Consider the following 18,283-nt stretch of genomic DNA (forward strand, 5'->3'; position numbering starts at 1 on the left):
GGAGGAATTGGTGTTGACCCTGCGGAAGAAGAAAATGAAGTGAAAGCTGTTGTACCCCCTGTCATTTCAAGTTGTCAGTTCTGGAGGCTGCTGGGTAGAGCATTACGAGGCTTGTCACAGCAAGAGAGGCCAGTGCATTCATCTCTCCTGTTCAGTGACTGTCTCACTGAAGCTACAGGTAGGACTAGCCTTGCACTTTGCCCTTGGAAATAAAAAGAAATCAACAATTGGCTAGATCATAGTTAGGCTGAGATGCACAAAGGGATCACTCCAGAAACTTTGTGGGAAGTGCTACAGATTTTATTACAGAATGTGTTTCTGGGTTGCACTTCAGTGTCCACTACAATCAATTTCTACTTGGTTCTAAAGTCCATACCTGTGGTTTAGAGACCACGTTTGTAGGTATGTAGAGTGTTGGAACTGGAATGACTTCTGCTTCCCTTTTCTTATTTTTGGCTATTACAGGAGCTGCCTTAACAATAACTAAAAGTCACTCACCTGGGGATCTTTTTCCCAAAGGAGAGACAGTAGTTCAGTATACTGCCACTGACTCTTCAGGAAATAACAGGACCTGTGAACTCCATGTTATTATCAGAGGTATGTGTTGATGGTGTAACATGACCTTATGGATGCAGTCTCTCTCAGTTCAAATTTTGAAATTCCAAAAGGATTGTTTCCCGAGAGGATCCAGAACTCATTCTGTCAGTAGGAGTGATGTTTTTTTAATTTTAATTTTATTCTGATTGCGGCATACATGCAAGTTTGCCAAAACTTTTCAGTCATTTGGTTCAGTTATGCGTTCTCTCCAAGCTTATTAGTAACATGCAAAAAAGGAATCTCAATGTGATTACATCTCAGTTATATCAAGAGTATTTTGTGATAGTTGGTTTACTCTCACAATTTGCAGGTATACATGAGTAAAAATGCTGCACAGACAAATTACTGTATTGGTATAATCATAGATGTATTCCCCTTAACATCTTTTGTTGTAGCATCTAATGAGTGTGTACATGTTGTTAATATAAAAGAGAAAGTAATGTTGTGAGAAATTGTGCAAGCTTCGGTTACAAAATGAATGTTAGAAATTCCCATTAAATAAAAATTCAAGAAGAGTAGACTTTGAAGAACAAATTTACAGAGCAATAAAAGAAAGGGAAGGGGGAGATCCTCTCATCCCTGGTGTGCCACAGCTTCAGTATCCAGATTAAAGGAAATTAGTGCACTACATACAAAAAGGGAATGTAGAAATCTTCCTCTTATGTGGCTTTTTGTGTGGGTTTTTTCCAGGTTCCCCTTGTGAAATTCCTTTTACTCCAGTGAATGGAGATTTCAAATGCACAGTAGATGAGACAGGGGTTAATTGCACATTACATTGCATGGATGGATATGATCTCACAGCAGGTTCCAGTGAAAACTATTATTGTGCCTACGCAGATGGTATATGGAATCCACCTTACTCTACTGAGTGGCCTGACTGCTCTTGTAAGGTTTATTATATATTTTCCTTTTCAGGCATCTGTTCTGTTTTTGTTCTACTAAGCAATACAGAAAATAGAATCTGGAAATTATAGATATAGTATTCATTTTGGTTTGTTTTGACAAAGTACACAGATCAAGGGGCACTGAATACATTTGTTCAGAGCGTGGATAAAAATAAGAAGTCCGGCGAAAAGAGGCACATATGGTATTACACCATATTGTGTAGTATTGTACTTACACATTCTTTGACTTGTGGGATAGCAAAGCTAGAGATTGAGATAGCAAAACTAGAGATTGGAAAGTCATTTAAAATGGATTGCACAGAACAGGATTCTGTGCAATTATGCTGGCTACATGGTCACATAGTTGTCCTCGGGCAATGCTGGCTCTTTGGCTTAGTAATGGAGATAAAGACCGCTCCCTATGATCAAACAGGACTGGACAACCTTGTCAATGGAGAATACCTTTACCTTCTTTATACAGCCCAAGGGAGTATTCTCACCTTTCCTCTGTCAAAATTTCCCCCCATTTTGCCATTGAGTTTACCAGAAATATCACATCTGCTATAGAAATCCTCCCTGGGACCTATAATGAGCTGAAGAAGATGATGTTTTGGCAGCCCTGCTTCTTGTGACACAATTATGGGATTCTACTAGTTGAGTCCTCTGAGTGCCATAATTATGCTTAGAGATCTGAACCATAGATAGTGTCTCAGCTAGTGATTTCTGTAGCTGCTAGTGATATACTCCAGAGAAGATCACAGCATGGGCTGGAAGAGATTTTTGAGAAAGGACTTTGTGAGAAGGTTTACCCACTCCTTCTGTTAGGGATGGTGGGAGAAAAGCCTGTGGAAGTTATGAGGAAGTGTAAGATTCAGGTCATTTGGATAGAAGAAATTCCCTGCATTATTAAAATGCAATATTAGCTTAATTGTGGAATATAGATCCTCTAATCCTAGGCTCAAAATAAACAGGCCAAAAGGAGACACTTCCAGCTGCTTCAGGGTCATGGCATGCAAATTACACATGCTGCCAACGTGCCCGGAAGCCACACTGAGGCCATCTAAGGCAGCCCAAGGCTACCGGTGAAAGGAGTGGTGCAAATCCATTCTTTGCTAGTGGCCTGTTTCAGAGCAGGCTGTCCAGTCACCACAGTCCCTGGATGATTGCAGGGCGATTACAGCTGGAGCGACCAGAGGCTGCACCTAGCCACTGGTCTGTTTCACCCCGTAGTTAAACAAGTGGTGTTGGGGTCCAAGTAAACCTAGTTGTAAGTATGGTGCCATTTAAAGGTTAATTGTTTGGATCACATCTGTTGAAATAACGATTGTGCTGTATTATTCCATAGAGATTTAAGGAGAAGTCTGGTATTCTAGGAACTTTACTCTCTCTCTTTCCAGATGACCTCTCTAGAGGAGTAACTCAATTGAATCCCTAGCCATTAAAATATAATTTAAGTTAAGTTAATGATTAAATAAATACAAAAATGTCAGCAAAATATTTTTCTTTTTAAATGTTATAAACATGGATCATAATTTGAAGCACATGTCCTTGGAATAAAGTCATATAGTTTTCAGTTTGTTTATTTTAAAATTATGAGCATATTCATTCTAAACTTGGAAATGTTATGTTTTTGGACCACAACTCTCAGGCAGCATCACCAGTGGCTATGCTGGACAGAACAATTCTCAGAATTTGGGTCCAAAAAAGTCATTTTTCCAAGCTCTGTATTTATCCATTCTACACACACACACACACACACACACACACACACACACACACCACTTAGGACTACAGCCTTATGTTAAATAGGTCCTGATTTCCCAATGTATCAGCTAATACTTTATTTAAAATTCCACATGAGTTCTGACCTTCTTAGTTTTTGTTTATGCAAATGACTCAAGAAAATTGTTACCATTTTAATGTAACATATCCAACATAATCTAGTATAAAGTAGACCAATATACTTTTCTGCTGCAATTACACTGTTATTTCACCCCACTGTTTTTCAGTGAATCGTTTGGCAAATCATGGTTTCAAATCCTTTGAGATGTTATACAAAGCAACACGGTGTGATGACAATAACCTTCTTAAAAATTTTGTGGACGCTTTTCAGAGTGCACTTGGTAAAATGGTGGGTTAGTAATACATTCCAAAATCATCTTTTTATAAAGGGATTGGTTTTCTTCAAAGTGTTGAACACACAATTATGGAGGGGGAGAATCTAACGTAGAAGTAATTTTTTTCTGTTACACTTCAAATATGGATGCTTATTTACTGTATAAGTTGCAGGAAGGTTTGGGGGGCAAAATTATGGATTTTTTATTTGACTCATGGGTAGGTTGAAAGTAAAATTTAGGGGCATATAACAAAGGATGTAAAAGATGAATTAAAGGAAAACATTGCCACAAAATTTACAAAATTCCAATAGGCATAAATGTTTTTGTCCACTCTAAAGGCTGGATGGATAAGGAGAACAATGTATTATTTGTCATTCATTTCAAACAGCATGTGAAGGAATGCATAGGGAGAAGGGCCCACCGAGATCTGATTGGATGGGGCAATGGCCCCCATGCCATCTATCTACCTCTCCTCTGCAGTATGAATTAATTTTGTTTTTATAAAAGTCAAGCCATTTTCCTGCCGGAAGGAAAGACCAAAAACAGTTCCATGGCAGAGAGAGGGTCAGTGCTTCTTTTAAGTTCTCCCGGGATAGACTGAGTTCTCGCCTTTTGCTACTCTGCTCAGAGAAGGGAATAGTTCATTTTTATATAAGAGTACAATACTTACATTGACCTGTTCATAAGTTGACCCAGGTTTTTGGGGTCAATTTTTGGACAAAAATGTCTAGACGTACACATGAGTATATACACTAATTATTCTAAAAGTTTGTGCTGCTTGAATATGTTTATGCTTCTGAATGATGTTGCTGACTACCTTTCACTTTATAAACAGTATTGATTGATAGAACAGTTTTGTTTCTGAAATGGGATGTAGCATTTAAAGTAGTTAATGCCAACATCATTCAAGCTTTATATGGATTTCTATCTAAAGAAATACAGAGGGTGGTATGTTGACTTTGTGAATTCAAGCCTTTATTATTGCTTCTTTAAATATGGCTCATAGGTCCCATCGTTTTGTAATGATGTTGATGACATTGACTGCAGGCTGGAGGATTCCCCACAGAAACATTGCTTAGAGTATAATTATGACTATGAAAATGGCTTTGCAATTGGTAAGCTAATTTTTCTGTTACCCACTGTTAAGTAAGGCAGTATTAGAAAGCAGCTTTCAATTTATTCCCGTCAGCAAGTGAGATTTTTTGAGATTATCGCATGGCTATTTTTGCCCTGGCTATGCACAGGACGGGATTGGGTCAGAGTGGGGGGGGGGGGGAACAGGTATTATCACACAGTAAATTGCTGCTGTGTTGCCACCCGACTATCACCCGTCCCCCAGGTGCACTCTGCTAGCTGATTTTGGTGGTATGGAAGGCTTCTATACCACCAAAATCAGCTGGCAGAGCATGCCCAAGGGGCATGACGATGCACACCTGACTCCACCCCCCCAGTGCGCCCTGATGCTGCATGCTACTCCAGACAGTGTGTGGCCTCGTGGCGTGCCTCCGGTGCTGTGTCTAGATGACACAGTTTTGAAGGGGTGCCATATAGCCATGCTTTTGTTCTGCCATCATAATAGGTTGCTCACTCTGAGATCAAAATGAGGTGCCCAGCCATGTGATTGGCACTGGGCACCTCATTCTGATCTCAGAGTAAAGTGATCTGTTATGAGACACACCGAGTGGCACAGCAAAACATGCATGCGAACAGCCACCCGGCACTGGAATGGAGGGCCTAAAGTGATGGGGGAGATCGGGGCAGCTCTGAGGCCAGGATACTGTGGCTGGCCTTAGAATATCTTGGCCAGTGCCGACAGGACTAGGAAGGTTTAGCCTTCACTCATTGTCTTTATGATGAGATAAATGCCCCCTTTTAGTTGTAAGGGCTTCTTCAGATGTTGCTATAGTTCTCAGTTTTCAAAAATATTCAAAAAGCATTCCTGTTGTCCTGGACTATTTTCTAGATATTCCCAGCACTAGCTACAACATTTTATTCCCATCCTGAAAGGGCTTTCTTTTTAATTCCAAGATGAATCAGAACACTGTATTCTCTTCCCTTCTCCTTATTTTATTATAGTTATAGGAGTATAGTGTATCAGTGAAATGACACTTCTGCACTATAACTCTAAAAAAATAAGAACATTTTAAAATTCAGAGTGGAGAGCATTTGTTCTTCCAACTATACAACAGACCATGTCCCAGTTTAGAGGAAAAAAGGAAGGAAAGAAGGAAAGAACCCTTAGAGAGTCTAGTGTAAATCTAAGAGATACCTACTAAGACATACCCCACTTTGATCCACTGGGACCCGCTTCGATCCACTGGGAGAAGTGGAAAAATACACATAAACTTCATTATTATTATTATTATTACTAGCAGCCCATAAAAAAGAACTGAACAGGTGGGTGCAGGAGCAACAAATACTGACAAAAATCAGCAAAACACTAAGAACTATCTCATGAGAACTCAGGCTTTTTATTTAAACCAATGTGAAAGAATCCTAAAATGTGTTGTTTGCTCCCAGTTACATTTCCAGAAGGATGGACAGGTACGTATATGATTGAATTGGGGATTTTGCTATTGCAGCTGCAGAAAGGGGGGGGGGGAAACATTTTCTATTTGAACAAGTCCTAATCATTCTCTCTCAGAGGTTTTTGTTATTTAGCAAAGGTCTACCAGACTTTCTCCATCCCTGCTTTATTACATAAAGGTCAGGAGTGTACTCAAATATGGCAGAGGAGGGCCAAAAAATCCCACATGTTTCTTTAAAAGAAGGAAATGGAGCACAGCTGTGCAATAAAACAAAAGTGTGAAATTCCGTTATTTTAAAATAAAATCTTCTGATCAGAAATTATTATTATTTTTATTTATTTATTTATTTATTTATTTATTTTTATCCCACCCAATCAACGAGGAATCTGGGTGGCTAACAACAGTGGAAGTACAATAAAAAATACAATCAAAAACCAGCCCCCCAACCATATAAAGCAGACAATAACAATGAACAATATCAATACAGTAGCAATCAAAGGAAAACATTACATGTCAGAACGTTACATGTCAGACAAGGTTCATAGAAAATCCTTTCCCCAACCCCTCAGCACAAGTCCACATCAAAACAATATTAAGCAAAGTATGACTAAGATTGTCAGCCTCCCGCTGTCCACAAACTTGCCCTGCCCCTCCATCTCTATGCCTTGGTGTTTCTGGGCAGGCTGAAGGCTTGGAGTCCACTGGCCGGTGTTCCTTGGGGCTCAGAGGATGGCTTTTTAAAATAGCCAGTCCTCACCACACCCTTCCTTGCTGCTGAGCCTCTGTTTCTCTGCCTTGGTGTTTCTGGTCAGGCTGAAGGTTTGGAGTCAGCTGGCCGGTGGCAAGAAGTCTGTTTGTTGAGAGGTTATTCCTGGGAGGAACATAAGCAAGACTGGAAACAGTTGATAAACGATTCATAGTGATTGTCAAGAACTGTCCTTTCCCCCCACAGTTCAGTGAACCAGCCTTCTGTATTTCAGACAGCAAAAGCTTTATTCCAGTAACTGTAAGTGTTAGCAGGAAGACATTTAACCCTGGTGGCACAGTGGTTAAATGCCTGTAGTGCAGCCATTCACTCAAAACCACAAAGTTGCGAGTTCAAGACCAGCAAAAGGGCCCAAGCTTGACTCAGGCTTGCATCCTTCCGAGGTCGCTAAAATGAGTACCCAGACTGTTGGGGGCAACTTAGCTTACTTGCTAATTAGCTTACTTGCTGTTCACCGCTATGATCTTTGGAATAGCGGTATATAAATAAAACAATTATTATTTGCTGAAGACATCCCCAAACACCAATCCCATATTCACAATTCCCTGCCCTAAAATTTAACAGACTTGACTATGATTTGCCCATAAATCAATACATATCCATGTACCATCCTTCCTGGTCTAATCACCTAGCCCCCCTTGAACACTTTGAATTTCCCTTTCTACATTTTTTCTCCTGTGAATAACTGCACCTGACACATGTCTGTTCATTCCTGTACCAAGCAATTATCTTCACTGTAAACCACCATCAACATATTTTTTTCCAAACACTACATAACCCATATCCACAATACACACATTATACAATTTTAAAATAATACCTCCTTTATTATTACATTAATAACTAAATATCCAAACATACACATAACTCATGACAGATTCGATCAGAGTCTGACAGTGATGAAAATTGAAAAGCAAAAAGTGTGGTATGTCTACTGATAAAAAGCACCTATGTGAAAAAGCCTATAATCTGTGGTTTGTTGTTGTGGCTGTGGTTTGTTAAGACGGAATTCCTGGTTCTCACATTATGCTAATTCACAGATTAATTATTTGTGGTTTGTTTAGTCACTCCCACTTAGAGTAGGAGCAGGCAAGTGGGTACATGTTATCCAGAGAGATCTGAGGCTAGATCTGTACCACAAGGTCTTTCTCTTTTTTCTTAAACTATTTGACAGTACTTGATATGTTGTTGGAATCAGTGAAAGTTTTTTCTTACTTCATTTGCCCTGTTTCCTCTTCTCATTAATACTTGTCAGGTCCCGGTGGCTGGGGTGCAGCAAACCGACTAGATTATTCTTATGATGATTTCCTTGAAGCAATTCCTGAAGATGAACCACTATCCGATTCTGTGGATGTGGCACACACACGGGTCAAAAGGCACAAAAAGATAAATATGCCAATGTCAGACCACAAAATAAAACTAGTTTTTAATATCACAGGTAAGAAACATGTCCTTTTTTATTTTTCAAAAATGTAATTTTTCAGGTCAGTATCCAATATGTCATTGGTACTAGTGTAAGGCCCGGTGCACTAACTGTTGTGTATTTTCAGAGCTAGTGCAGTAGATGATCCAAGGTTCTTTTTATTTCACAAGCAGCTGTATGACTATTTGTGCAAGAGATGGTGTAACCAGATAGAAAACTTCACTGTACAGCCATTTGCGTACAGGTGCAAATACAGCCACTGTTGTGCAACTAATCTAGTGGGAATTTTTACTCTGTTTGTACTAGTTTACATTAACACCCTCATGCTCTACTTGATTATAAAACAAGAGTGCGGATTTGAATGTCTTTTATGAGCCATTTCCTTTTGCCACTGCACATAGGACTGGAGTCTACAATTTGAGTGTCACAGAATCGTTACGCTCTTCCATCTCTTGCTCTCTCTGCTCTTATGGCACATTGTGGCAGTCAACCCTGTAATGTCTCTGTATATATGTGTGAAGTTTCTCTGTTTGTTTTCCTAATCCCAGCTAGTGTACCATTGCCTGATGAAAGAAATGATACATTGGAAGCAGAGAACCAACAACGCCTTCTAAAAACACTAGAGACTATAACAAAAAGGCTGAAAAGGACTCTCAGTAAGGATCCAATGTATTCTTTTCAGTTTTCTTCTGAACTGCTTATAGCGGACACCAACTCACTAGAGGCTGAAAAGGCCTTCTTGTTTTGCAGGCCTGGCTCTGTTCTCAGGGGCCGAATGTGTGGTAAGTAAAATTCTGTCAAAGTCCTGGTATTTTGTATCATTTTTGCAGTATTTGAAAGGAATGTAACCTTTTTTCAAGTGGGGATTAAGGCATCATTGTGGGCTGTCAGTATTTGAGGATTCCAGTTTATGCTATTCCATTAACTGTAGTTTTTTTTTTAAAGGGAGTAATATGAAAGAGGCACATTCTTTCTCATTGTGACTATTCACTTTCTGTGTCTGGATTCTATCAGGATATTTTGATGCTGTGTTCTACATAGAACATTTTATTAGACAGTAACATTTATTTATTTATTTATTTATTTACAATTTTCAGTAATTTTTTTTTGATATGACATCTATTAAGCAGAATCCAACTGGTTGTGCATCCCCACCCCCACCTCACAAATAAAGGGAGAGAAGAGTCAGGTGAGGAGGCAATTTCCAACAACTCGCTCTCTTTCTGTACCTCCAGCACCTTCCCAAAATCTGTCTGGTGGGTATTCCAACCTTCCAGAGCAGATTTGGAAGAGGGGAGTCATTGAAAATCACGCACACCTTCACATATCTTTCATACAATTGACAGATCACACATCACACACATGCCCTTCATGCAACTGACAGAAGCTTTTCCTCATTGGAGGGAGCTACTCATATTCCACCTATAATTTTAATTTTTAACTTTTATGGTATTATTTTCAAATGGTAGAGGACACTGTCTCTGTGGACTATGTCATTTCAGACTGCAAGTGTGGAAGTCCACATACAACTGAGTGTCCTACAAATAAATGATTCCTACATGTGTAAAATCCACACCGATTGAGCTGCAGAATGAACAGGTGAAGTCACGGCTGCATCCATACTACAGAAATACTCCGATTTGAGACCATTTTAACTGCCATGGCTCAATGCTATAGAATTCTGGGACATGTAGTTTGTTGTGGCACAAGGCAGAGCTGCTGTTCATTCTGCAGCTCGATATGTGTGATTTATATACATGCTGTTATTATTTATTTGTAGGACATTCAGTCATATGTGGACCTGCTGTCTGAAATGACATAGTACACAGAGAAGGTGTCCTCTACTGTTTGAAAACCATATCATAAAAAGCAGTTACCTTCAAGGTTTTAAATTCCTATTGCATGACTAATGTTTTGTTTCATATTTAATCTGATTAAACATAGTTAACTGCCCTTTGGGTACCTATTACTCCCTGGAACATCATGCATGTGAAAGTTGCTGGATTGGATCTTACCAGGATGAAGAAGGGCAGCTAGAATGTAAGAACTGCCCATCTGCTAGCTACACTGAATATCTCCATTCAAGAAGTGTTTCAGAATGTAAAGGTGAGAGTTTAGCAAACATGCAGTACATTTGTTTTTATCAGCTTCAAACCAGACACATGAAAAACTTATAAATGTTTATGTTTCTAAAATTATGTTATAATCTATTTCAAAATGTTTGGGACACTGTACACTAAACATTTAAACTTGATTCTACTCTACTAGTTATGATAAGAAGCTTTTGCTTAGCCAAATCTAGAAGTGTGAAGCCAAATACTATAGTTATATTGCTATTTTTTTGTTCTGTTTATAAGCTAACTTTTCCATTTGTTTATAAAGTAACAGCAGCTGATAGAATAATGTGTGAGATTGAAATTCCATTTATCCTGATAAATAACGTAGCTCTCCTAAAAGATTATGAGCTGCTGAAATTGCCAAGATTCTTCCCAGAAACCAAAATGAAGGGGCACATCACAATGTCACCAACAGCTACCATTTGAACTACCTCTTAAAATTTGAGAGAACACTTAGATGTTGGGAAAGAAGATTTAAATGTAAACTGAAACCACTACAATAAACAAACAAACAAATGATTCCTCTACTGGGATTCTCTGTTAAATTATAGAACTGTAGGGATATCATTGGAAATCAACCTTTTTTTTAATAGATTCATTTTTAGTAGCTTTATTTGTTTGCTTGTTTCTGTACTAGCTGAAGTGAACCTAGCACTGCCTGGGACCATACTTAATACCCAAAAGGAATCTGAGGGCATCCTGTTTTCTTATAATTGTATTTAATATCAGGAATCTTAGAAGAGAGTCTTAGCCTACAGTGTGCCCACTGCAGTTTTCTGATGAGTTATAGCTGCCCCTTCTTTTTTGCTTCTGGCTTTGCCCTGCTGAGAGGAGGGTTCATAGAGCTTAGAGGTCAGGGAACTGTTATACAGTCGTAGAAATGTGTCTAAGGGAACATCAGATTAGAACTAGCCTGGAAATTGTTGTGTTTAATAAAAGGTCTTGTAGTAACTTTTCCTTTTCTGTGTTAATCCACCCACTACCTGAAATCCTTTCATATCAGAGGCATAATGGGTCTTAGCCATGCATATACAGAGACACAGGGAGATACATGCCTATATATTTTTCAGTTACCTTATTACCCTTTAGACAACTCAGAGGATGTTTTGGAAGAAGAACTGAGGTGTGATGGGCTACTCTAGAATATGGAAAGAGCAATCTGGAAGGGGGGTTTCACATAACAGTACAATTATAGCATAATGATGATCATCAAACAAGATTCTTTCTAGTTCATTTTTCATATTTTGCTATATAGTACATGGTTCTGATGGTCCATTTTAATCAAAACACTTCATTCTTATTTCATGTTTTTACTAGTGATAGATGCTCCGTGTACCATGCATTTTGCAATATGTGATACATAGATCCTCTGGGTTTATAAATAGCCAGTTAGACTTTGTTTCATAGTTTATTTTTGCCATTGGCTGATTGGGTTGTTGGCTGTTGGCCTTGGTGCATATTTGAAGCTAGATGTTGCTTAATTTTGATGTATTGTTCTTACATAACTAGCTCAGTGCAAGCCTGGAACCTATTCTCCAAATGGCCTTGAGATTTGTGAATCATGCCCTTTTGGCAAATATCAGCCTACAACTGGATCGAAGCAATGCATTTCTTGCCCAGAAAATATGTCAACAGTCAAAAGAGGAGCAGTGGATATATCAGCATGTGGAGGTTTGTGCCATCTGAATTCCAAGAAAAAGCATGTTGCTAAACACTGCGCAGAATAAGCCCACATTCCAGATCTCTGCATAACTCGAATATTTTTGAGTCACAGCATGTGGTCATGTCTTTCTTCTTCTTTCTTTGTAAAGCCCACAATTTTCTGAGAAAAGTAAACAACAGAGCTACACAAAATCCAAGTGTAGAGGAAGGTGGGCAATGTGGGACTAGAGGTTGCAGAGGATCTCTGGTGTGTTCAGGAGGTTTGTACCTTGACACTTCTGCTGAATTTGCTGCCATCACAGTGGCTGTAGGAAACTTTTCTTTCAGGGAAAGTTGTAGTCCTTGGATATATATATATTAGCCATACTAAAGGTTTGACAGATTACTGGCCTTTCCACAGAATGTCTAAAAAATGCCAGGTGTCTAGTTTGGAACTGAATTCTCAATATTCTCTTCTTTTTCTGCCTCATCCAGTTCCCCACTGATCAAAAGTCTTCTGTGTAAGAATTATTTATGTGACTGGATGAGAGGAAGCTGCCATTGCAATAGTTAAAATGGGTTTTGTTTTACACTTCACAGTACCTTGTCCAGCTGGAGAATTCTCTCGTTCAGGTTTAATGCCTTGCCACCCTTGCCCTAGGGACTATTATCAACCAGACGCAGGGAAGTCCTACTGCCTGTCTTGTCCATTCTATGGGACTACCACAGTGATTGGTGCTCGATCTATAACTGACTGCTCGAGTAAGTTATTTTCTCTAAACAATACAATAAATTGGTGACAAAAGTAACAAGAAAGCCTGCTATAGACTCTCTTCACCCACTTTTCACAAGTTTAAGAAGAAACAGAACAGAATGGTTAATTAGCAAAGAACCATCAGCCCAGGTTCCATGATGCATATCACACGGGTCAGAAATAAACAGAATGGGATGACAGTGTACAGAAGAGATTTTCTTTATAGGGCAATAGGACTTCAGGGCTCCTTAAACCATCTTGTGTCTAGATGGATTAGTCTAGATGGATTAGTAGCCTCATCCCTCTGGAAAATGGCTATGGACAGCAAGGTTGGCTAAAGATAGCCTGTAGCACCCTCTTTTAAAGACCACTCCTCTCATAGTTTTCATCTAAGTAGTTTAAGTTTCCTTAAGAACACAACACTATTGGGATAGTTGTTTGATAGACACTAATAAAGTTGCAGCCTGTTTTCTTCCATGTGTAGATCTTGTTTTTCTCCTCTGCTCCTGTCAAAATCATTGTCCATGTTTTCTTGGGCACCAGTCAGCTCTGAGCTTAAATTTAATATACAAATCAGGAACACTGAATGGAATTTTAAGGCTGGTTTTGGCTGATGGAAGCATTACTAATGCTTTGATACTGACAGCCAGTGTGAGTATTACAGCTCCATGAGAAATTTTCAGCCTTTTTCCTTGGATGTATCCACTGTGGTTGCTGCCACACTGCAGAATTAATGGAATTTGACACTACTTTAACTGTGATGGGAGCCTGGGATTTGTAGTTGTGGCACCAGAGTGCTCTGACAGAGAAGACTACAAATCCCAGAATTCGATAGCATTGAGCCATGGAAGTTAAATTGGTTTCAAACTCCATTAATTCTGCAGTGTAGGTGCAGCCTAAGAAGTAGTTCCAATCTATATATGGGGGAAACTACATGTTACGTGAGAATAAATATTTTGTCATTCAATTTCAGTCTTGTGGCACTTTAAAGACTAACATGTTTTATTGGGCATGCACTTTCATAGACTGCAGCTACTTCTTCAGGTCATTCAAATCTCATTGTTGTGTCTGTGATCTACTTGCTCAAGTATCTTAGATCTGAACAATTACATTTTTAAATGATCAAGAAACCTTAGCTCCTCATTGTGTTATCCTAGGCAGACATTGCCAAAGCTCTCCATTATCTCAAGATACCCATTTATTTTAAATGAGGTTCCATTGACAATATTTTGTAGGAACTAAGATGGTAACTCTTTGGACTAAACTGTTTTCATGATTTTGCATATTGAACTAAGTGCCAAACTAGATGGGACCAGTGTCCCTTATTGGTGTTCATGTTTACTGTTAAAAGAGCCCACTTTCATTTTTACATATTTCAAGTGGGTTGTCATCTAAACACAGAGATTTGCCGATGTCACATCTGTACTGGCCCTAAAGAATTTGGTAGCTCCCAATAATTCTGTGATATGACTTGCTGCTCAAAGACAATAGAATTGTGAATTGAGCTATCGTTTTTATTTGTTGGGTGGTTAAATTGAATGTGTAATTAACATAAACTTGAATAGCTGTATCTCCGCAAATCAAGGTGGAACCTTTTCCCATCATTCTGTCCCTGATTGTGTCACAATGTTACCTTCGGCAGTCTTTGCAATAGAACTTTACAGCTGATTTCATGTCAATCCCATTTAGGTTTTGGCTCTACTTTCTCTGCAGCAGAGGAGAGTGTAGCATTGCCAATCACTCCAGAAAATATCAGCAAGGAATACAAAATCAGCAGCCAGGCAAGAACAAATATAATTTCCAAAAATCCTAGTTTTCTAGAAATAGTATTAATGTTAAAGCATCTTGTGTTAATAATAATAATAATAATAATAATAATAATAGTAGTTGTATTTTGCCTTAGTCATCTTCTTCATCTCCACCACCATTATCTAGTTCCCACGCTTGCCTCATGCTGTGTACATGTATATGTTTTACATATACCTTCATTTTCTTCTCATAGCAATGGTTTTATGTTATTTACGCTGACAGAAAGATGGTTCATTAAGGGAATTTTATGACTACGTGGAGATTTGAATCTGCTCTTCCAAGTTGTAGTCCAGTGCTCTAACCGCTGGCTCTTTACAGTACTGGCTAAGTTTACATCTGGAGGAATGAGCCAAAATCTGAGTTAAATATCTATTCTGAAGATTTCTTATGTTCATTGCAGACAAGACAGCATTGCCACTGAACAGGGATTGTGAAAGTTGTGATACAAAACATCTGGAGGGTGCCTGGTTACCTATCCATGAGCCAGTTTGTTGTTTGTGTTTGAATAGGCATGATTTTCTTTTTTGTCTTATGTGCTTTCATAAGAAATTGTCTTATTTCCATTTCAACAGATATTCCATGAATGTTTCCTTCAGCCATGTCATAACAGTGGGACTTGCAAACAAGTTGGAAGTGGGTACATATGTATATGCCCACCCGGATATGGAGGTAAATAACAGAGTTGGGATGCTGACAGTGTGAAACAACTTGTATAGCACCTTTCAAATTGTCACTCACTGATAAATATTGAAGAAGGTCTATAAGTATATCACATGCACCTTGATGAAAATATTGGCTTGGATCCAAATAATTGTGAGAGGAGAGAAAAATATGTGTGTGTGTATGCACGCATGTGTGTTGTGAACACAAGTGCTAGAGAAAGACTTTTTCAGCACAGTGCTCTATGGCATCATGGTACAAGAAACATTGTGACTTAAGGAAGATACAGGCTATTGTGTTTACATTCAGGTGAATCAGTAAAAGGTCTTGAGAAAGAATTTGTCAACGTGCAAGAACCTGAATTTGAGATGATTTGCCTTTTGCACTGTTGTTCCACTTGAAGGGAAGAAGCTTTTCACTAAGAGAAGGAAAGTTTTGGACCTGAACCTGTGAATTGTTCTTAGGTTTCTGTGGGGTTTTTTTTCTTTTCTATTATGTGACACTATTTCTCTTTACTGAAAAACGTCTAACATAAGATACATTGTAAAGTCGAAGGCTTTCATGGTCAGCATCCATAGTTTTTTGTGGGTTTTTTGGGCTATGTGGCCGAACTTTTCTGAAACATGACCACATAACCCAAAAAACCCACAAAAAACTATAAGATACATTTTCCCAGTACAGCATAGGCATTTTGAAACATATCTGTAAATTGATTATCACTATCTAACATTTTCTTTAGTTACAGATGAAAAACATATTTTGTTGTAAGGAATATATAAGGCCTTGTGTCAGTATTTTCTCATTCACACACTGACAGTTCTAATACATCTAACAGTACAATCTTATATATGTCTGCTCAGAAGTAAGTGCCATTGAATTCAAATAATCTTACTCCCAGGGTAAGATTATTTGTCTATATGGGATGGCAGCCTAAAAGTCGTTTGTGACTTGTTATATCAGGACTGACTTGTTTTTATTGGTAGGATGTGCAACCTGATCCTGTGCATCTTTAATTCTGTTAGTTTTTATTGATTGTTTTTATTGATTGTATGGTTAGCCTGTGTAGTTGTATCTTTTTATATTGTTTATGGCACCATTGTTTTTAACCTATGTTGTAAGCCGCCCTGATCTTGGGAAGGAGCGGGATATAAATAAAATTTTATTATTATTATTATTATTATTATTATTATTATTATTATTATTATTATTATTATTATTATCTTTACTCCCACCAGGTTTGTTGATACTAAAATCCTATATACAGTACTAAGGGTGAGCAGCAGATATATCTCTAGGCATTTTTTGTTGTTTATTTATTTCATTTATATCCCACCTTTCTCCCAAACATATTCTCTAGGGAATTCACAACATTAGCACATCTCACAGAGAGCACATTATGTTATAACATTAAATCACTTCAGTTAAAAATGTATAGTTCTTACTTGTTAAAAGTCCCTCCCTCAGCAACCAATCACTTTACTACAAGTCACTTCAGCAAAAAGATCTTTGCCTATCAGGTGAGTTGCAGAGAGTAGGCTAGCGTAGCTTCCATTGGAAGTAAGGTCCCTATTGCCATAGATAAAGAATGGATTGATAATGATTTCTGATTCCCAATTGTTGGAAAATGACAACAACAATGAAAAATCTCTCCCCACCTCCGAGATTAAATGCTGAAATGAAGATATCTTGAATGGACTTTTGTTTCAGAAAATACTGTGAGTTCAGATGAGCACTGCTACAAAAAGCAAAACCCACAGCTCAGAATTCTTAAAATCAAAATATATGTCTGTTAGCATCAGACTCCAACTGGGAAATCTCAAAGTTCCAGTAGTTCACTAGGGTTGGTGCCACCTGGTGCTGGGTAGACACATCAGCAGCAGACTGCTCCATCCTCACCTCCCTACCACTGCCTTGCCTGTCTGGCCAGAAAAAAACAGGCAGCTGGGCAGGCAAGGTAGAAGACTGCCCCACCCTCCTTCTCTCCCGCTGCCAGACCTGGAAAAACCTAAGTGGCTGGATGGGCAGGTGGATGAGGCAGCAGACTGCTCTGCACCCTCCCCTCCCTGCTGCTGTCTCATCCACCCGCCTGGCCAGACCTCAAAAGACCAGTGTGGCTGGTCAGGTGGGTGGGCAACCAGCAGATTGGTCTGCCCTCCCTTCCCTCCCACTTTGCTGCCTGTTTGCCTGGCCAGATCCAGAAAGATGGAGGCAGTAGGAGAGATGGGAAAGGAGGCAACATGATGTAACAGCAGCATCCTCCCTCCCCCCCCACCCTTTTGCAGAGGTCTGGCTGATGATGAGAGACAATGAGAGATTTGAGACAGATGACATGCAACTGTCTCACCAGGTGTTTTCCCCACTGAGCTGTTACCTGGTGCCATCCAAACCCCGCATGCTCCCCTAATAACACCCCTGCACTGGCTACCCCTTTCTATCCTCTCCTTTCTGGTATAAATTGCCTACTCTTTCAGTGACACTTACTTCTGAACAGACATGAAAAGAATCAGACTGCATGTTTGATAATTCCAACTGGCTTTGTAGGCCTTTGTTGTCATACAGACTGTTTTCATGTGTCCCTTCCAAACAATTTTAATTACAAAATCTCATTTTGTTTATTTTTATGTTTTATATTTATTTTATGTTTTGCTTGCTTTGCTTTCAGTAATCCACATGTATATTTTTTTTCTTTGTTTTCTTTCTTTTGGGCTGTATTATAGGCTTAAAATGTGAGAAGGACATTGATGAGTGCAGTTCATCCCCCTGTCTCAACAAAGGGATTTGCAAGGATGGCACTGCAGCATTCATTTGCCAGTGCCAGCCAGGCTACTCAGGTGATAAACAGTGAACTAAAGCATCAACTCTTTTGGAAACAAAAAAGTGTGTGAGAGTCATACTTGGCTTCATCTTTACAACTTCCTGCTATGGAATTTTTAAAATAGAGGATAATCCTCCTCAATGCACTGATGAGAATTTCTAGAAGGAAATGT

The 18,283-nt window shown here is 38.9% G+C and overlaps 1 protein-coding gene across 2 annotated transcripts in view; it reads left to right on the plus strand.

Moving 5' to 3' along the window:
• SVEP1 (sushi, von Willebrand factor type A, EGF and pentraxin domain containing 1) overlaps window positions 1–18,283 on the plus strand; it is a 153,463-nt gene that overhangs the window by 66,023 nt on the left and 69,157 nt on the right. For both annotated transcript variants that reach the window (XM_042451284.1, XM_042451285.1), the window contains 12 exons: window positions 466–597; window positions 1,288–1,482; window positions 3,491–3,612; window positions 4,605–4,713; window positions 8,148–8,330; window positions 8,864–9,097; window positions 10,260–10,421; window positions 11,942–12,103; window positions 12,674–12,835; window positions 14,517–14,608; window positions 15,209–15,305; window positions 18,014–18,127. In XM_042451284.1, the coding sequence (XP_042307218.1) occupies window positions 466–597; window positions 1,288–1,482; window positions 3,491–3,612; window positions 4,605–4,713; window positions 8,148–8,330; window positions 8,864–9,097; window positions 10,260–10,421; window positions 11,942–12,103; window positions 12,674–12,835; window positions 14,517–14,608; window positions 15,209–15,305; window positions 18,014–18,127 (1,764 nt within the window). The remainder of the gene's footprint in view (window positions 1–465; window positions 598–1,287; window positions 1,483–3,490; window positions 3,613–4,604; window positions 4,714–8,147; window positions 8,331–8,863; window positions 9,098–10,259; window positions 10,422–11,941; window positions 12,104–12,673; window positions 12,836–14,516; window positions 14,609–15,208; window positions 15,306–18,013; window positions 18,128–18,283) is intronic.

Source organism: Sceloporus undulatus, chromosome 2 (assembly GCF_019175285.1).
Source record: "Sceloporus undulatus isolate JIND9_A2432 ecotype Alabama chromosome 2, SceUnd_v1.1, whole genome shotgun sequence".
Classification (NCBI taxonomy): domain Eukaryota; kingdom Metazoa; phylum Chordata; class Lepidosauria; order Squamata; family Phrynosomatidae; genus Sceloporus; species Sceloporus undulatus.